Here is a 20797-nt window from a genome sequence, read left to right on the forward strand (position 1 = left end):
ATCAAGCCATTCCCCAGAAAGCATGCTAAATATCTGGGGCCAGATTTTATGGCAATGGGTAAACAGCACAGACTTAATTATACTCCTGTGTGTAGTTAAAGGCCCACTCACCAGGACATCCTCAGTAACGTTAACTCTTAAGCTCACATTGGTTGTAAAAGCCATCTCACAGGGGCAGACAATGCCTCAATAGATTACAAAATTCTTAGTGGGGTGGTTGAGTGCCCATGCGAAGGGGGGTGAAAACTGTGTCAAGGTGGTCAGAGATGAATCCACTTAGCCCTGCTAAGCAGCTGGTAGCTCCCCGGGCCCTGCCAGTCAGGGAGCTGTTCTCTTCACACCTTCGTGTTATTCACACCTACTGCATGGATTCCATCACGGAGGCATGCCCATATGAGGTGTGGGTGGTCCAGCTGGTGATTGGACGGCTAGGACAAACACCTGCCTCACTCCATTGCTGTTGCTCCAGCCTTAGCCTGAAGCTGGGCAAGTGGTTTCATGCCCGCTGCCCCTTGGGACTGGGCTATTCTCAAAACCAAAGGGTGCCGGGAAGTTCCTCCTTTTTGTGACTTCCCACGAGGAACTGAGAGAAGAGAATCAGTCCGCGTGGTGCATATTCTGAGCAGATGTTTCACCCAGCAGGGAAAGCTGGAAACGAAAAACACCTACGGCTACTCCTAGTGCACTTTGACGCAGCAAGCAGAGGGATCTTTAGCTTTTGAAAGTACTTGTTTTTTACATTTTTATGTCTTTGAAAGACAAAGACAAAGGTCTTCCATCTGCTGGCGTGCTCCTCAAATGCCCATAACAGCCAGAGCTGAGCCAGGAGTTAAATCCTGGTCCCCCACATGGGTGGCAGGGACCCAACTACTTAAACCTCATTGTGTGCCTCTCGGGAAGCTGCAAGTGAAGTAGCTGGGCTTGGAACCAGGCACTCCGCTATGGAAGGCAGACACTCCAGTGGTGACTTAACCTACCACACCTAGAACATTCTTCCCTTCCCTGTCTACCCAGTTTACTGGGACTTACTGTGTGGATTGTGGCTGAAGTATTCCTTTAGGGGGAACCTCTCTGAGCAACTCGAATAGATGACATTCCTCTGTCACAGGCTCCCAGGGTACCTGCTGCCGCCTTCTCCGCGGCGCGCATCCCAAGTTGCGAGCTGACATTTGCTCAGATTACTTGATTTGTGTTCATCTCCTCATATCCCACCCCCAGCCCTGAGAGCAGCTGCCTCGTTTCTCATTGGCCTCCAGGGAGTACGTGTTGAAAGAAAGTGCAGGGACTGAGTCAGTCGTGATTTGGAGACCATCTGGAAAAAGGAAGTAATGGGAACAGGAAGGCAAGTTAGCCATCAGGTTTTTTTTTTTTTTTCTTAATTGTCCAAACAGCAGAGCTAAGCAAAAACATTGCCAAGTGAGTAGTATCAAGGTTTTTAAAAAAACTGGTTTCTTTAAAGAGAGAAGTGCAAGTCCACGGCCAGTTCTGCAGCCAATCCATGGCCAGAAAGCAAGGCCTCTTCTGAAACGGGGACAAAGCCACCAATCCTGGGCAGTTATCCTGGTAGGAAGTGGCTCTAAGTCCAAGAAAACCGCTCCTGCACAGTGACTCTGACCGCCGCTGCCAGGGTCGCTGTTCCATGCAGTCAATGTAAAAAACAAGAATGCAGACATGGTTGTTGTGGGAGTGTCTGACGTCACACAGGCAGCTGTCGCCAGGAACAGCCCGGGCAGGTGCGGGAGGGAAGGGGAGTAAAGTGATTATCGGTCATTCCTAAATTCTGACCTTGACTCTAAACCAGCCCTCACACGCGACAGAGGCACATGAGGAATGAGGTGCCTGGCGTGACAGCGTAGAGTCCTCAGCTGAAACACAGAGAGCTTAACATGTACAGTTCTGAAAAGTCACACAGAACCGACTTTTCAGACGTGTCTGTGAAAAGGTAACGGGCATAGAAGTTGTGTCTGGCACCATTAGCTTGCTTCCTGAGTTGGAGGCCAGATGGAACCTCGGGTCAAGAGAATATGGTTGTAAAATGTGTAAAGTGTGTGATTTTTATATTCTGTTCATGACTGACATCAGTACAGGCCTAGAAAGCTGCTGGCTTTTCCAGTGTGTCAAAGTTGGGCCACGTTGGAATGTGTATATGAACTCACAGGTTCTTTGGCAGTCACAGAATTGAGTAGTGGGCTCCGGCACTGAACAAGGGAACACCACGAGAAGGCGCTCGTCAGCCGGGCCCTCTGACCCGCAACTCGGCTTCCCAATGGCCCGCGGGCACAGAGGAAGGAGGTCTATGTGGGCTGCTGGTGACATTGCGTCTGGGCTGGCCGCAAAGGACAGGATGGGACAGGCACATCCTGGTTCAGAGCAGCACAGCACAGTTGCTTCCAGTCATGGCCTTATGATGTGGGCTGGAATGCACTGGCCAGCCCTTCTAGAGTGTTCTATAGAGACCTGGGCTCCTGAGGCACTTTGGGAATGCATGGGTTTCCTGAGACTCTCAGAACCAAAGAAGGAATGGTTTCCTCTTTAGGCTTGCTCTGGGTGATGAGCAAGCCCCAAATTCAGTGACAGAAGGCAGCTGCTTGGTTCTCGGGGTCGCTTGGGAGGTTTGTGCCTGGGTGATGTGTGCAGTCTCAGTTCTGTGCTGGCAGGGACTGCAGTCAGACCCAAGGCTGCCTTTGTCCCATATTCAGCAGGGCCCGGATGGTTACTGGAACTCCCGTGGCTGCCCTGGGACCGCCTTCCTGCTGGGATGGTTGGTAGCCAAAATTCCTCATCAAGGTCTTGAACTGGCAGCTAGACAGGAATGCTGGGTCGTAAGAAGCAGGTGTCGGGTCCCATGCATGTCCATGGGACCACACGTGGAGGCTGTGTCTGTTAGTCCTCACCGCATCTCTTTGAGGAGCCCAAGATTCCAGGACTAGGGTCACCCAGCGTCCTGGGGAAAGCTTCGAGACAGAAATCTGGCCCCTGCAGAGGAATTCTGGCAGGCCGGTGGGTTTCACCAGGTTACTGTGCTGCCTGACACATGCATATTTTGGGGCTTGGCTCCAGCAGTCCCCTCAGGCATCGAAGTCTCTGTGTTAAAAACTTGTGGTATCTGGGTATAATCTACACACATCCTTCCCTGGGCTTTAAACTACTTGTAATACCCAGTACAGGGCCTGAACGAGGTGTTAGTGTACAGCAAGTTCAAGTCTTGTTTTGGGAGGAACTTTCTGGAACCTTTTTTTTCCCCTGCCAAGTATTTTCAGTCTATGGTTGATGACACGGAGTGGGGGCTGCTTGGAGCTGTGGGAGAGAAAGGTCAGCCGGCCTGTGTGTAGTCAATAGGGACTCCTGAAGCCGCCATATTGCGCCCCACTCTTGGGAAACGCCTTGCGGATCCGCCAGCGACAGCAGCTGGGCAGGATGGCGAAGTCGGCCAGATCCTGGGAGCCGAAGCGCCAGGCGATGTAATACCTGTAGGCGTAGCGTCGCAGGCGGCTGTTGGTGGCCTCCTCGTCCAGCGCCAGCAGGGGCTCCTGGTAGCGCAGGAGGAACTGCAGGGTGGGCTTGGAGAGCACGACCTTGTCAAAGAGCAGGGAGGTGGTGATGCAGGCCCCCGGCTTCCGGCGGCAGCACAGCTCCTCCAGGCAGCGGCGGCTCTCGGAGAGGCGGGAAGGCAGGCACCTCCCGCACTGGCACCAGCCTGGGCTCTCCTTGGGCCTGGCAGCCGCCTCTTTGTGAAGTAGCTGCAGTTCTTCCGCGTCTCCAGGGCTCGGGAACGGGTCCAGGAATGACACAGGCAACCTGGACAAATCTGTGAAGTCCAGCGGCGGTCTCTGCAAAAGTCCAATTTCCCAGCCCATCAGCAGGGCGGACCCTGGGACTCCCTAATCCACTACCGTGTTAGCTCACAGGATTACACTGAGTCCTGGGCCAACGTGGGTGACTTCCATCTGCTGAACATACGTGCAAGATGCTTGCGATTCACAAGCATCGTCTCCTTTAAGCATTCAGAAAAGCTCCTGCAATACCTGTCCTTGTCTTTTGTCTTAAGAATTTTGAAATCGACCTTTCAAAAAGTCCTGGCTCACCCAGCTGGCTGCCCTCCCCACCCCCAGGCAGTTGTGTTAGCATGCCACAGCATTTTACATGCTGTGTGGAACTTGTCACCGTCTGGAATGATCTTATGGATCTGCGCGTTTGACTGGTGATGATACTCCCTCCACACGAACACAGAGACCCCCTGTGTGGCACGGGGGCCCAACACGCAGGTGGCCACACTGTGCTGCCTCAGTCCTGCCGTCTCCTGGACCGCTGGGCTCCCTCTGCTGGCGGTTCTGCATGTGAACCCTGAGCAGGATCACCGTGTGAATGCCAGAAGGAATGTAGCACGAGCCTGTTGGGGAGCTGGCGGTGTGGTGTAGCAGGTGAGGCTGCTGCCTACAATGCCGGCATCCCATGTGGGTGCCAGTTCCAGTCCTGGCTGCCCCCTCTCCAGTCCAGCTCCCTGCTAATGTGGACCCTGGGAGGCAGTGGCTGTGGTTCAGATAATTGGGTCCCTGGCCCCCGCATGGGAGACTTGGCTCCATTCTTCAGCCCTGCCCAGCCCACATTGAGATGGGCGTTTGAGGAGTAAATCAGAGAGTGTGAGTTCTCTTTCTCTCTCTGTCTCTTTCCTACCCTTTAGTCTACACATTATTATTATTTACTGATTTATTTATACTCAAAAGGCAGATTTTATGGAGAGAGAAGGAGTGATAGAACAATCTCCCATCCTCTGGCTTACTCCCTGAGTGGCCAGAACGGCTGGAGCTGAGCTGATCAGGAGTCGGGAGCTCTTTCTGGATCTCCCAAATGCGTGCAGGGCCCAAGCACCTGGGCCATCTTCCACTGCTTTCCTAGGGCATAAGCAGGAAGCTGGATCGAAAGTGGAGTAGTTGGGTCTTGAACCAGCATCCATATAGCATGCCAATGCTGCAGGCAGAGGATTAGCATGGTAGGCCACCACGCTGGTCCCAAATTAATTTTTTAAAGATTTTTTTGCATTTATCTAAAAGGCAGAGTGACAAGAAGGGAAGGGAGGGAGATACAGAGCGCTTTCATCTGCAGGTTTACTCCCCTCAGGGCTGTAAGAGCAGGGGCTGGTTCAGACTTGCACCTTCCAGAACTGTGGTCAGTGCTGATCTGTTTGAATGGGACTTGCAGCCCAAAGAAACAAATGGTAAAGACGGACTGGGAAAGTGACAGGTACGTGGTGGAGCACTGTCACTGTGTACTCCCACTGAGTCAGCGGCACTTGTAGGCTGTGGCCCAGCAGGCCACGGCCCAACAGGCTGCCCTGTGTTTCCTTCCGACATTCCTGGCTGTAGCTTGCAACCAGAAACGACTCAGTTGTCTCTTGTCTGTAGAGAGGGTGCATACATTGGATGCGTACAAACTACTGCAAAAGAATGAGCTCTTGCTGCCCACAGTGTCGTGAACAGCACACAGGAGTGGCATGGACTGAAAGGACCCAGACACTCCACAGAGTGTATGTGGAATGTCGCTCAGGGCTCTGTTGGCATGGAGTTCTAGAAGGAGTAAAATTGATCCTTGGGTACAGGATAGCGATGACTTATTAAGACATTATATGGTGACTTACGTCTGAGTGCCAAGAACTGCAATGAGGCAAGACCCAGCCCAGCGAGGCTCACAAGTCTGCATCCCTCACGAAGCCTTTCAGTGGCCTGAACAAACGCCCCGCCACGCTGGCTTTCTTCCAAACCTTCCCGCCTGGAGCAGACTGGGAGCCTCTAGGGAGGGTACTGACTGGACAGTCATCAAGCGATATTCTAGTTTCTCCATCTGTCTTGAGATGCATAACTCTGTGACTTTGCTCATATTCATCAATTAGAATTTGTACATATTCCTAGGTAAGTTTATATTTAACTATAACAAAGATTGTGACTCACTGGGATTTCTTGGCCCTTGGCATCCTGCAGGCTTTTCCCCTTTAGCTGCATGTCCACCATCAGAATGTGGGGTTCATCCACAAAGGACACATACTTCAGTGTCTAGGAGAGGAAGGTTTAAACGTTACCCATTTTTGCACAGAATGACCAAGAATTGCATTTCTGCATCTCTCTAAAGACAACTGCACGCCCGCTGCCCAAATGACAAGCTGTGCACATGTATCCAACAAGTTTGGTTACAAGAATGAGTGATTCCTGAGTGTTATGGCAAATCAGGGAATGGACTCCAGTGCCTGACCTTGTAGAATAAGCCTGTGCACTGGTGGGCTGCCAGAGAGAGAGAGAGAGAGAGAGAGAGAGAGAGAGAGAGAGAGAGAGAGAGAGAGAAAGATGAGGGGGGAAGAAGAGATCTTCCAACTGATGATTCACTTTCCAAATGTCTGTAATAGCCCAGGCTGGGCCAATCCAATACCAGGAGCCAGGAGCTTCTTCCAGGTCTCGCACGTGGTTGCAGAAACCTTTGGGCTTCTACCCACTTTGGCTATTCTGCTGCCCTTCCAGGCACATTGGCAGGGGGCTGGGTTGTAAGTGGAGCAGCAGGGACTCTAATTGGTGTCCTATGTGATTCTGGCACTGCAGATGGCAGCTTAAGCCACTGTGCCGCAGCACCAGCAACTGCCTATTGGTTTTAGATCTCCCAAGAGCTGTGCAAAATTCCTTAGTTGGGTTCTCTCAATTTTAGTTACTCTGAGTTCTCCAGGAAGTCATGCTATTGCAATTTTAATTGTTTATGTTTGCTAAATTTCATCCTGCCTTGGGCCCTGAATTAGTGATTATGTGTAGTTGCAGAAATGAACTTGGATTTGATGCTGTGAATGTGTCGAACAGTGGACAGTGAAAGTGCCTTCAACTGCTGGGAAAGAAGGGCGATGTTCTTGGTGTGGGAAGGGCTCTGTTCTTCAAGTGCCAGAGATTTGTCTTCGGCTGGGGAATAGTGCGGGCCAGAGTGTGGAAGACCTGCTGAGGCAAGTCCAACATACGGGATCAGAGCAACTCGCCCTTCACCCCTCCCCGCTCCCCTGCCCTGGGCTCTTTTCCAGAAGCAACCACAGTTAGAGCTTTTGTGGGCGCCCAGTGCTTTCCAGGACACATACATGACTGCACACTCATTTGTGTGTATTTTGTTCTCTTGTATTGTAAGACAGACATGCAGGAAATACACAGATTTAGTTCATGCTTGTTGCTTCAACCTCTGTCGTCCCACACTTGTGCTACTCTTTGCTGTGTTGAATCTCAACAAATCTCTGGATCCAGGCCCTTGTCAGGACCTGCACCCCCGTGGCTGTGAACACGGGTGCTGAAGCTTCTCCAGGGCAGCTCTGCCACATACTGGCCGTCTCATTTTGGGCAAATTACTTAGCCTTCCTGTCCCTGGTTGACTTGTGTTTGGAAGGATGTGGGAGTGGCATGTGTCAGCAGGACAGTTGCGAAGGGTCCTTACGTTCACACACCCCTCCCCTGGAAGCATTGTGTGACTGTTTGGTGTTATTATCGTCTCCCTCCTTTCACATGGTGCTGGTGTTCCTAACCAGGTATCCGTCGTCTGGGTGGATGCCCTTTCTTCTCTATTAATCATTTATTAATTTCACAAAGAGTGTGCCAGTGAATGACTGTGCATGTACACCACCTGGGTGTTCACGTGAGGCTTTCTCTCGGGCACATGTGGGGGGCCAGGCTGTCCAGTTAAATGTCCTGAGCCACTGCCAACTTGCTCCTCACGGTCACTATGCTCCTGGGGGGAAGGGGGCAGACTGTGCCAATTTAATAAATGACAACGTCAACACGTCTCGAAAGAGAAGCGTTTCTCTTCCCTGTGTTTTACCTCTCCGTTTTTGTTTTTCTTCTTTCCTGAGACCATAGGATTTATCTGAAAAGTCTGGAGTGTATAAACATATCGCTAATCCTATTAAACCTATGATTTGGTCTAATTTTGCGTATTTCCCTTTGATTTAAGGCAGGGGTGGGGAGCCTTTCTTCTGTCAAGGTCCATTTGGATATTTCTAACAGAATTCGTGAATTATCCACAATTATCAACTCACATTTTAGACTGCTAGTAGATTTGATGGATTGCAAGTTCCACCTGCAGTTCCGTTGGCAGGGCCAGACCGAATGATTTTGTGGGCGTCGTGTACAGCTCATGGGCTGGATAGCCCCCGCCCTGATGCAGGGGGAGCCTGGGAGGGTTTGGCACCCGCATGCGCAGCGCAGCTTACCCTTTTTGGCTCCACAACAGACTCGTACTTCTTCCTGTAGTAGTACTCGTTGGGCTTGCAGTATGTGGAGCAGCAGGGGTAGATGCATGAGCGGCAGCAGTCGCTTGAGTAAGTGTTGATGAGAAAGTCGATGAAGACCGTGGCCTGCAGAGGAGGGGAGGGGAACCCGGACAAGCACCAGGGGAGTGAAACTTCCTCTGACAAACTCGGGCACTGAGGGCGTGGGCAAGAGCGTCTCTTACCAAGCCGAAGTAGGAGAGCGATGAGCCGATATACACAATCAGCTGGATCAAGGCAAACTTTCCTCCCTGAAAGCAGAGTAGGAATCGTCCCTCCACTGACATCTTGGGAAACACCTGCTGTGCTCTTGCCTGCAGCTTGTGGTCTTGGTGGGAGCTGGGGCCTTGGTCCACAGCTATGACAGGTGCGCCAAGTGCTGGCGGCGGCGCAGACTGAAACTGTGACTCGCCTGTCCTGTTGCTGCCACCCCATGTGTGTCTGGCCCCGTGAATGTTGCCCAGAAGCCTCACTTTAAGAGGTTTGGGGCAAGCTCCCCTTGGCAGTGGTCTGGGATGAAGGAATTTCTGCATAGACTCTCCACTGGGATGTCTTTGTGGCTTTTGCACTTGGTTTTTGCGCTTTCTCAACTGCCTCTCATTCTACTGTATGGGCTTACTGACATGTGGCGTAAATCACATGCTGATGGCCACCAGGGGCATGGGGGCTCTGGGAGCTTTGCCTGCCTGGCATTCTCCTCCCTTCAGAAGGCAGTGCCCCCATCTGCTCCTACAGAACCGCCTCTGTCAGTCCGTATAGTTTGACAGAGGGTCAGGGGAAGCTGGCCCTCTCCTCTGGCTCCTGGCCTGGGGCAGGTCTGGTGTAGCATCAGTCATGCAGAGGATAGTCGGGACTGGGACCCTGTGCGTGAGTGCAGCAGTGGGCACGTGGCCCAGATTGGCCAATCCGAGCCAGTGGCCTCTGCCTCGGGCTGCTGCTGAGACTTGGCAGGAAGCTCCTCTCTCTTCTCTGGAGTTGCTCAACTGGTAAGAGAGAAGGAGCTGCCTGATACCCCCGCATAGACATGGCACATCTGAGTGGGCCACCGAGACAGAGGAAAGCAGGTGTAGGAGACAGAGGGAGGCTGATTCCTGATGGCCTTGGTGGAACGGCTATGTCTGGCTGTGCCTGAAGCTTGTAATGGCCTCTGGAGTTTTCAGTCATGCAAACCAAGTGAGCCCCCCAGTCCCCACAGAAGGACATTCCCCTTCAATCCCATTGAAGTTATATTCTGTTACCTCCAGCTATTTTGCAGAAGGACCTCGTCCTCTCTCATTTTTTAAGTATTGGAGGGTTTTTCTAAATTGAATATGAGAATTTATCTTCCAGGTCCCACTCTTGTAATTGCTGGTTGCCTTCTGTATGGACAGGATCCCAAGGACACTCCTCCCAGCTAATGACAGCAGCCTGGCCCTTTCCCTCCGTGAAAGCACTCCATGGAGGTGCTCAGGACTGGGACTGGGGGAGACTTACGGTGCCAAACACGAGAATGTCGAAACGGATCCCAAAGACTTTGATCAAAGTCCGTTTCTCCACATTGTTTTCTTTATAGTACTTGGCGTATCTGCAGGAGGAAAGCGATCATTATTTATCAAGAGCTCCTGGAAGTGCTGGTGTTTTATACAAACAGCAGAAACAGTAGCCCAAGTGGTCTTCCTCATTTGCCTTCTAGCTCAGCCACTGTTGGCAGGGAGAATGTGCTCTGAATATCCATCCATGACTCTGTGGCCACCTGCCACCAGCCTTCTCCACCTGACACCCTCAACATTCATCATGGCAGGGTAATGGACCATCAGCTTTCAGGTTCAAAGGAGCAATTTGCAAGTAGTAAAGGATTAGCAACAAACAACAGGGATTTAAAAACAAAACAAACAACAAAAAACAAAACTTCAAGTCTTCTGATGATTCTTTAAGGGAGAATAAGAGCTCTCCAGCCAAACAGGGAGGGAGGAGAATCATGGCTACAGAGGACTGGACTGCTGGCGGGGGCACCTCTGCAGTCTGTTTTAGTTGATCTTTCTACAGATTCTGGGTTTGTCAAGGCTAGAGTGTAGGTCAAAGTTGTTCTGTCTTTCCATAAAGCACCTGCTGTGAGCTCATGCAGTCATGTTGTAGACACTGCAATGAATTCCACTTTTACATCAACTACCTTCTACATACCCAGGATACCATTTCCCCCTTAGGGCCCAGTAGGGGCAGGGCCTGACAGCTAGAGACCAGCTCTGTGTCCCAGAGCTAGGGACATTGTTCAAACCGGCCAACCCTAAGATGGTCCTGGCCTTGCCTTGCCTCCCTCATGGAAGACACCGCAAGATTTCCAGGCTCTGCTTTCCTTTACTTCTGCCTCCTGTGGGACGTGGTGTGGCATGACACATCCTGTGTCTTGGGAAATGTGTGCAGTGAATCCTGCTTTCGATGGCATTGGCCTTTCGTTCATCACTGGGGCACCTTCATAAATCAAGACGCAGGCATGAATCACCCCAAGTGTGCCACCCTCCCCACTGCTGAGTGAAGGAAAGTGGCCTGTTTTGTTTCTCAGGAATACTTAGGATGACTCAAACCTCTTCAAAAATCTTTCCTGCCCTCGTACCACCTTCAGGTGGTTGTTTGTAGAGGAGGGTCTGTATTGGTTTTTTAAATTTCTCAGTCATTGCTTCACCCTCTACTTACATGTGTGGGCAGAGAAGAAAACCGGCAGCACTCACTCTGCCAAAATAGAGTAGGAGATCTGAAACACTCTAAAACCAAGCACCCAGCTCCCCATGACTGTGGAGGTGGGCTGTGCCAGGCGACTAGGACCACTGGCTGCAGGGCTTTGGGTTCTTTGTACGTGGTCACCCTCATTGCAAAGCAGTCCTGTCCTGTGCTGTGGCTGTTGAGTGATTTGTTCTTTGCATACACAGTGAGGCTGCATGTATGCCCTGCACCCCGGGATGGCATCTTTCCGTGCATGTGAATGGCTTTGTTTGGGTGGCTGGGAGTGTACAGTGAGTATGAGTTCCCACTATGCATCTCCTTGGAGCGGTTCTCTCTGTGGATGGCAGTCACCTGGCAAATTTTTTTTTTTTTTTGAAAATCTATTTTCTCTAGAACAGTCAGATTTACAGAAAGGAGAGACAAAGAGAAAGATCTTTCATCCACTGGTTCACTCCCCAAGTGGCCACAGTGGTTGGAGCTGAGCTGATCAGGAGCTTATTCTGGTTCTCCCACTTGGGTGCAGGGTCCCAAGGCTTTGGGCCGTCCTTGACTGCTTTCCCAGGCCACCAGCAGGGAGCTGGAAGGGAAGTGGAGCAGCCAGGACACAAACTGGCACCCATATAGGATCCCAGTTTATGCAAGGCAAGGACTTTAGCCACTTGGCTATTGCGCTGAGCCCCTCTTGGAAATTCTTTTGAAGTGTGTGCTGCAGGCGGCATCCTGGGCCTTGTCCCAGAAGAGTGGTTTCAGGCAGTCTAAGATGTTCTGAGAGTCTGTTAGATCCTTCTAGAAGCTCACAGAAAAAAATGGAAACTGAAGTTTATTTTGATGGGAAGCTATTTTGGAGTACGTGACTATGAGGGGTTCCTCACAAAGGTCATGAAAACACTGCAAATGAACTTCAAACTTTTCCATATCAGCATAAACTTTTTTTTCTTTCTACAAGATTTTTACTTATTTTACTTCAAAATCAGAGTTACAGAATGAGAGGGAAATATGGAGATCTTCCACCTGCTGGTTCACTCCCCAGACGGCTGCCATGGTAGAAGTTGAACTTATCCGGAACCCGGAGCTTCTTGGCCTTCCATGTGGCTGGGCTTTCCCAGGCCATCAGAAGGAGCCGGATGCCGGCACCATAGATAGAGGATTAACGGCTGCTGTGCTGGCCCCTAAACTCATCTTTTCATTCCATTTTCTCAGAAACTTTTTGAGGCATCTTTGTGTTTCTAGAAGAGGTCCCAGCTGATTCTGATGCAGGTGTTGAGTGGTCCATGCTCTGTAGGACACAAGGCTCTTTACAGGGATGTCTTTCTGCTCCCTAACAGGTTGAACAGTGGTTCCCAAAGACGACATGTCTGAAAGCCTACCCCTAGCACCTGGGAATATGACCTAATTTGGAAATAGGGTCTTGACAGAGATGATGAAGGTGGAAGTGGCAAGAAAGGGTCCTTCCCCGGAGCCTTCCCTGGCACCTCCCTGGCGCCTGGTCCTGGAGGCAGCGGGATTTCGGGCTTCCTTCTTCCAGAACTGTAGAGTTTCATTCTTGAAGGTCACCAGGTTTGCAGGGGTCTGTTCAGCAGTCACAGGAGACAGATACACACACAGTTCCCCGGGGTCGAGCAGTGTGCATTCTACACAGTTCTGCCCCCCCCCCCCACATGTGCTGTCAGCAAACTCAGTCACGTCCGCCCAGTAAGGACCTGACACCTGGCAGTAAGATCTTTTTTTGCAAAAGGCGAAGTTCTGTGATGTGCTGGTCTCCTTCCTGTGTTTTAGCAGGTTATGTTTTTCTGCTGTAACCCATCATCTTTCTCTCTTTGAGGCCCATTGAAAATAACTTGTTCACTTAACTGTCAGAGCTCTACAATGTATTTTTTTTTTCTACAACGTATTTTTGACCAAAGATTTCTTGTGGTGCGCATCGCTAAATGCTCAAACACCTTGTTCTAAAAGAACATCAGCATTACAACCCCCTGCAGTCTTCTGAACGCTCCGATCGCTCCAGGAGCTCATGGCGTCACTGCAGCTCAGAGACCCCCAGGGGCATGTGCCAACACCTGACCAGTGTGTGGCCCGGTGTGCCTCCACCGATTGCTAAAAACCACTGGGAAGGGCAGTGAGGGGCAGGGAGCCCTTCCTCTCTTCTGGCTAATAATGGCCATGAGTCTTTTCAGCAGAGGCCCAGGGGATGATCAGAGAAGTTACCCCAACTAGCCGCTGGCTTCAGAGCTCAGGATGGAACCCCACTGACCCAGCCAAAGCAAAAAGCATAACAGGCTAGTCCTGCTTTGGCGCCAGCATCCCATACGGGCGCTGGTTTGTGTCCTTGCTGCTCCACTTCCTATCCAGCACCCTAGTTCCCTGCACCCACATGGGAGAACCGCAAAGAAGCACTGGCTCCTGGCTTTGGATCAGCTCAGCTCCAGTTGTTGCAGCCATTTGGAGGGTAAACCAAATGAATGAAGGCCTTTCTCTCTCTCTCTCTCTCTCTCTCTCTCTCTGTAACTCTGTCCCTAAATAAAAGTAAGATAATCTTTTTAAAGGATCAGCCAGCCTTTAAGCCACAGGTTTCTAATGCAAAAACCTACAGGGGTGATGAATAAGCCACATGCAGTGGTGGGAAGGTGACAGGCGCGCACAGGCCCTTTTCAGAAGGGACCATGGGTCCTCAGCCTCGCCCAGGGGCTGCCAGCTGGGATTCGTTCCTGGGGTTGTCAAATGGCCTTTTTTTTTTTTTTAATGGTGAAAAACATACATTTAGAATTAGAAAGCTGAATCCCATTTAGATGATCCCAATTTTGTTGGCAACATCCAGAACATCATAATCAGTAACCAACTGCACTTATGCCTTCTTCTCTCCATCGGGCCTGATCAGGGTATTGACTTGGGCCACATCAGTATCATAGAGCACATTGTTCTGCCTCCCAGGGTTGTCGAGGGATTGAGAGAGAATGTTGCTGAGTAGTGGGTGGAGCAGTACCCACACATGTGGGGCAGTGTTCTGGTCGTGTGATGAATTCTGAGTGCTACATGAAGTCAATACAAATGGTGTGTGCGAGCCCGTCTCAGGGGAACCTTGTGAAAGAATGGGGTGAGTGAGGGGAGTCCTCCTGGAGGTCAGCATTGATGACTCTCCACCGTGCTTTTCTTTACTTCCCAAGTTTGGCTTTTGTTTTACTGTGCTGTGGCATAGCAGGTGAAGTCGTGGTCTGGATCTGAGTACCTCCTGCTCCACTTCTGATCCAGCTCCCTGCTGACGTGCTTGAGGAAGCAGTGGAAGATGGTCCAAGTCGTTGGGCCCCTGTACCACATGGGAGACCCTGATGAAGTTCCTGGCTTTGGCTTGGCCCAGCCCTTCGCCTTGCAGCCATTTGGAGAGTGAACCAGCAGATGAAAGTTCAGGATGTTTCTCCTGTGCAGACAATGACACACCCCTCTATTGCAGAACATCTCCCTTCAGATACAGAAACAAATCTTGAAAAGCAGTTTTCAAACATCTCATCACTGTCTAGCTGTTAGAGGCAAGCTGTAGCGCTCACCATGTTGCCTTGGAAATCTAGACTTGGCTGACTTACTGCAGAGGATGCGATTCCAGGGCCTGGAAGGCGGCCCTGAGCCTGACCTGGGGTGGCACCATTACCTGAAGTTGTAGCCAGGGTACAAGGACTCATTGACGTTCTTGTCGTCCAGACGGCGGAAACTGTATCTGGGGCGGCAGTGATGAAACCACCTGTCCAGGTTGCAGTCCCAGTAGATCTCAATGCCCATGATCCCTCCCTGTGGGACACAGGACACAGGCCCTGGGTCGGCTAGCTGTGCTTGCACGACCTCCCGGGAGCTCCCACCTTGGCCCTCTTGGCTGAAGGGAGGGCTTTCTTTTTAGAAGAAAGGCTTCAAAATTTCAAGTGTGGCATTCATCTACTGGCTATATTACACAGCAACTACATGGACATCTCCTTACTCTTGCCTTGCCTCTGGGACCAAGATAATTAGCCTGTTTTCCTCAGATATAACTCCCAGCAAGCCACTCCTGCATGTGCATGTGCTCAGATTGAAGATCGTGACCTGGGCAGATGATCCAGGTGAACCTTGCACGCCCTCTCTGAAGGAAGCTTGGCATGGACCATGGCCGCTGATGCAAGATGCTGCATGCAGGCCTTGGAGGTGGAGATGGATGCTGGGAGCTCAGCACTGCAGCGTGGGCAGGGGGATGTGTCCAGAGAGTGGACCCTTCCGAGGCCTCCGGGCGCCTGTGGCTCTGCAGACAGCTTGCCTCTGGCTCGGGGAAGCTCCTTTCAGACTTCTGCCTTCCGGAAGCAGAAGGAAGAAGCTAGTGACTTGATCCAGCAGCCCATGCTCAGCGCTGCTGTGGGATGAGGCAAGGCAAAGTGTTTGGCAGCACACGTGGTTGGCTGTGCGCTTGGCAAACATGAGCCGGTTCAGTGAGACCTAGCGGGGCAGTTGTCTCGCAGCTTGCATCCCTGATACACACACCCTGTAGACTGTTTCCAAAGACACCACCAACCTGGACCGCCACGCTCCTCCATTCACACACACATGCGTACACACACACACACACACACACACACACACACACACACACACTGTACACTGTTTCCAAAGACACCACCAACCTGGACCGCCACGCTCCTCCATTCACACACACATGCGTACACACACACACACACACACACACACTGTACACTGTTTCCAAAGACACCACCAACCTGGACCGCCACGCTCCTCCATTCACACACACACACTGTACACTGTTTCCAAAGACACCACCAACCTGGACCGCCACGCTCCTCCATTCACACACACATGCGTACACACACACACACACACACACACCCTGTACACTGTTTCCAAAGACACCACCAACCTGGACCGCCACGCTCCTCCATTCACACACACATGCGTACACACACACACACACACACACACACACACCCTGTAGACTGTTTCCAAAGACACCACCAACCTGGACCGCCACGCTCCTCCATTCACACACACATGCGTACACACACACACACACACACCCTGCCATCCAAAGACACCACTAACCTGAACTGCAACATCTGAAAAATTATCTCCTGTTTGCCGAAAGATGTCTCCCAGCCGGAAGATTGGGCACTGTGGGTCCTGAGTCTTGTGGAAGGTGCACGAGATGTTTAAACCCGGTAGGATGTTTCTCCTGTGCAGACAATGACACACCCCTCTATTGCAAAAATAGAGAGCCGGGGCCCTGGTGACTCCTACCTCTGGGTAGTGGCCTCTTACGCAGAGGCCGAGTTGGTCTGTGTGGCCAATAGCATATGGTAGAAGCCATGGTGTGTCCCTTCCAAAGGCTGTGGCTTCATCACACTACTCTCTCTTGCCTAGGAAGAGGCTAGACGCCTCTTCCTGGCGACATGTAGGCAGTGCTAGGGAGCCAAACCCTGCAGCCCCAGTGGAGCCTAGAGACCCAGGCAGCTCTCATTCATGATCATTCACCTGCAACCCTGGGGGACCCTCAGCCAGAACCACTTACCAAAGTCCTTCCCAGCCTCCTGCGCCACAGGGACAAGAAGTGTTGCTTGGGGCTTCTCAGCTTAGGGTCATTTGTTACCCGCCTGCTCCCACCAGGGCACTCACGTGTTGTATTTGTGGCCGGGGAAGTCGATGTTGTTCTTGATGAGCACAGTGAAGTTTTCAGCACTGGCCAAGAGTGCAGGCCTGGGGCAGAGGAATGCAAACAGGGTCAGTGACTGTGGAGAATCTAGGGGGGCCCTGGGCCGACAGGACCGGAGGCTGCTGGCCTCACGCTTTGATCTTTGGGACCTAACAGAGAGAACTGGCTACAACCATCTCGTAGGGGAAGCAAATTCTCCATCAAGCTTCTAGAATTTTTTCTGTTCTTGAGATCTCATGGCGTTTACTGTGACGAGTCATGCACTCTGTGACCTGTGCAGTGGGATGCAGCTCCGGTGGGGACAGGCAGTGCCCCTTGGAACATTTGCTGGTTGCCATGGTGCAGATGGTCCCTCTGTGGCTCAAGTTGAAGCTGGGCAGGGATGAGCATAATTGTCCCCAGCACACCTGCTTGTAGATGTCCTCACAGACTTGGAATTCCTGAGGGTTAGGATAGCGGCACCCTGGTCTGTAGCTCAGGGTTACACACCTAGACTTGATTTATCAGCCATTCCCCTACGGCCCTGACAGGAATCAGTTAGAGGAGTCTGAGTTTGGGGCCGCAGGAAGACCTGCCTACCACCCGTCCTTCAGCAAGAGCCTGAGGGTGGGCACTGTGGATATGGTGAGGGACAAGGAAGTCGTCATTGTCCTTGTCCACCTGACAGTCCCTCTGATGGGGTAAAAACTCTAGGGACGAAGACATAACCGGTACCCTATGTAAGCGGGGACAGATGGGGATTTGGAACAGCTGCAGGAGAGGTTGGGGCATCTGGGTGGTCTGTCTCGTGTTCCAGAACCCAGGTTTGGAACGTTGCTGTCATGAACTCGGTGATGTTTGCTTGGTTCCACCCTGGCGGCTCCACCCCAACGTGGAGGAGGCCAGTTGTCTTTCACTTTGTGTCTGGAGGGCAGAGTGGAGGCTGACTCCACCTGTCCTCCATCCCTCCGGAGTCCCTGAGCGGGTGGGGCAGGGACACAAGGAATCCAGGGCTGGGTAAATAGTGTGACCCCTTCCTGCTAGGCACATTGATTGTTTCTGAGTGGCCTCTGTGACTTAGGTGAGACAATAAGGACATTTCAGGGCTTTTATGGGCACACTTGTGAAAGAGAAACTCAATCTCACAGAGATTGTTAGGTGGAAAGGCTGGTGCAAACCTGGGCTTCCCCAGAGTGCAGTATGAGGAAGTCAGAACAGGAAGAATGATGGAAGGGGGGCCGGCTGGAGGGGAGAGTCTGAAGGACGGTGTTTGAAGTCTGGGTCCAGCCTTGGCTGAGGCTGGCCTCTTTAGCTGGATTGTGGAGCGGAATGCGAAACACGAACCACCAAATAACCCTCCTCATTGTTGTGAAAGTGGTTTAAGATGGAACTGTGTGTCACTTGCATCTAAAGAAATCTCATGTAGGCCAAGGCCTGCCCCCATGCCAGGCCCAGTGTCTCTGTGTCATTCTGAACCACACACTTTCTGAAATGCAGAAACCTTAGGATGCCGAAGCTTCAGGGATCCCTGCGCCGCCTCTGGACACTGTCCGTTTTCTGTCTTGAATTACAACTCCGTGTGAGTGTGTGTGTGTGTCTCAATTAGACCATAGGAGTCTTGGGAACTGCTTGCATTTTTCATCAGATGTGGTGGTTCCTTTTGTGTTGATATGTATCAGATAAACATCACGTGCCTGCTGTGTGCTGAAGGAGGCATTGAAGGAATGGTTAATGGATGGGGTCTAGGGGGCAGCTGGCAGCCCAGCACCAGTGCATGGATGATGCGCAGTGTTTATGCGATGAGGGAGTTGGCAGCAGAGCGGCAGCTCAAAGCCACAGTCAGTCAAGGGGACCCTTGTCCTGAGCTAACGGCTGGTGTCCTGCCACAACCGGGCAGTGCCTTTTGTGCCAGGCAAGCTTCCCTGCCCTAGGAGCGATCTGAGTGGAGCCAGAAAATGATTAAGGGCCGGAGTGAGTGATACTGGCTGCCCCACTTCCCTGGTGAAGGGGAGATTTGCATGAACCCCCTATGTGGCTGCTTGGAGCAATTTTCTCTTTGCCCAATGGCTGCTGGGGGACTAGTCCTGAGTCACAGGAATCTAGCTCTGCCACAGGGGTAGCCATGAGGCATGCTGGAGGAAATTGGACCACAGGTTCCATCAATCAGCTGCTGCACTGCACGGGTTAAATGCCACAGGCAACCAGCGGCTGCCAGGTTGGACAGCACAGGTGCAAAACATTGCTACCACTGCAGAGTGTCAGTGGAGGGTGCTCTGGGGCAGAGAGAGAGAGATAGAGAGAGAGAGAGAGAGAGAGAAAGAGAAAGCCAGGCATCAGGCTTACTTTACAGTCACTACAGGAGTCCCATCTCATCTCCTCCTTCCAACAACCCGTGAGGTAGCTGCCACTGCTCTCATTTTACTGCTGAGCTGCCTGCGGCTCAGAGAGGTTAAGCCATTTGCCCAAAGTCCCACAGCCAAGAGGCGTCTGAGGCGGCATCCAAACCTTGGCCTTTCTGTTTTCTGCTGGGATGCATCAGCGTTTTGCATCCTGACCTTCTGTGTTGAAGGCAGGAATCAACGCAGGGGACAACAGCTCTGAGAAAACTGCCCTCCCTCTCCCCCGCTTTGCCTCTCTTCCCCTCCCCTCCCCCTATCCTCAGTCACTTAATAGGGATGCTGGCCAGTCAGGAAGACCAGCCTTTGCCCTGGAACGTGCTGGAACCACTGGGGGAGTGGGGAAGGACACTCCAGGGTGGTGTCACCGGTCCTGAGTTATCTCCACATGTTCCTTTGCCCATGGGGTCTTCCCAGAGACACCTGCTTGTGGCAAGCCGTGAACCCAGCATGGGCATCCCCAAGTCCACCAAGCACTGCAGAGGGAAAGCCTGGCCCTGGGCCCCCAGGGTCCCCCCATCCCCTGCAACTCACCGGGGCGCCTCTTCCACAGCCTCTGTGGGACACCAGGCAGACACCTCACAGGTCTTCTGGCTACCTCTGTACACAACACACCTTCCAGTCTGGATTCCTACGGTGCCGAGCGTGGCAGAACCACACATGAGTTCATCTGCTACAAAGAGGAAACCCCTAGCTCCGTCCAGCCGCAGGTGGCTGCAAGGCCAGCAAAGGGACAGATCATGAGGCGGCAAGCACTGCAGAGGAGGGCCCCTTTGATGTCTCTCCAGGAAGAGGCTCCTGACAGGATGTTTGCCCTGGTGGAATGAATGACCTTGGCCTTTCACAGAGGCTCTGGGATCCATCAGGAGGAACCTGGCCTGTCCAGGGATGTGCAAAGCCACAAAGCAGCATGGCACCTTTTCCTGGAGAGTCAGGGAGATGAACAGGTTTCCAAGAGGGAATGTCATAAGCAGGGTCAGAGTCGCTTTTCCTATATAAATGACCTTTCATGGGCTGTATGTGGGTACCATGTGCATTTATGTCCAATGCATTTAAACTAAAGCTTGGGATGAGGCCATTTCCTCCAGGTGCCCCAAGGGTACAAGCTGATGCTGCTCAGATGCTGGGGATTCCAGGGGATAGTTGAGGTGATGCCCTGAGCCTGCCTAGTTTTCAGCAGCTTCTCACTGGGAAGTTGGAACCCCATTCCCAGCCAGTGGCAGGTGTGCTAGGAATGGAGTCAGGCATGGGTGGACCAATGGCTGGCAAGAGTGGAAGAAGACCACTCAGTAGCAGAAGCTGAGGGCCTGCACCAGGTAGCACAGCTGTCTCCCCACCCTGCTGCCCCTGCAGGTGCCAGACTAGTGACCCCCAGGGGTCCCGACAGGAAACGAATGGTACCTCTGCTCTGTGGATCCATCCATCCCTTCCTGCAGTTCCGGTCAGAGGAGCATAGTGTCCTGCGGGTAGGATACTGAGGGAGAAGGACAAGAAGCAGGAATGAGCCACGTGCATCACTCGAATGAGGAGCAGGTGCGTGCAAGTGGTCGTGAGGACACACACACATACACAGAGGCGTGATAGCACAGACAAGGGCCTGACACATGTTCCCACAGGCCTGAGCCTTAAAGTGTGTTGCCAAGTGAGAAAACATAGAAACATGATCCTACGGACAGGCCAGGTAGATCTGCAGGAGGAGGGAGAGAGCAGAGCAGAATGACTGCTAATGGGACCCTGAGAATGTTCTGGAATCAGGTAATGGTGGTGGTTGCATGC

The 20797-nt window shown here is 52.1% G+C and overlaps 1 protein-coding gene across 1 annotated transcript in view; it reads right to left on the reverse strand.

The window, feature by feature from the left end:
* Nucleotides 1–2852: 2852 nt before the first annotated feature.
* The window catches only part of P2RX7 (purinergic receptor P2X 7), a 29274-nt gene continuing 11329 nt past the window's right edge, over nucleotides 2853–20797 (reverse strand). Inside the window, exons 4-13 of the mRNA XM_004595308.2 lie at nucleotides 20423–20495; nucleotides 19556–19652; nucleotides 16610–16690; nucleotides 16040–16169; nucleotides 14613–14749; nucleotides 9749–9839; nucleotides 8461–8526; nucleotides 8219–8362; nucleotides 5946–6047; nucleotides 2853–3830 (exon numbers count right to left, since the gene is read on the reverse strand). Coding sequence (XP_004595365.1) covers nucleotides 3333–3830; nucleotides 5946–6047; nucleotides 8219–8362; nucleotides 8461–8526; nucleotides 9749–9839; nucleotides 14613–14749; nucleotides 16040–16169; nucleotides 16610–16690; nucleotides 19556–19652; nucleotides 20423–20495 — 1419 coding nt within the window. The 3' untranslated portion in view covers nucleotides 2853–3332. The remainder of the gene's footprint in view (nucleotides 3831–5945; nucleotides 6048–8218; nucleotides 8363–8460; nucleotides 8527–9748; nucleotides 9840–14612; nucleotides 14750–16039; nucleotides 16170–16609; nucleotides 16691–19555; nucleotides 19653–20422; nucleotides 20496–20797) is intronic.

The sequence above is a fragment of the Ochotona princeps genome, chromosome 29, assembly GCF_030435755.1.
Source record: "Ochotona princeps isolate mOchPri1 chromosome 29, mOchPri1.hap1, whole genome shotgun sequence".
NCBI lineage: Eukaryota > Metazoa > Chordata > Mammalia > Lagomorpha > Ochotonidae > Ochotona > Ochotona princeps.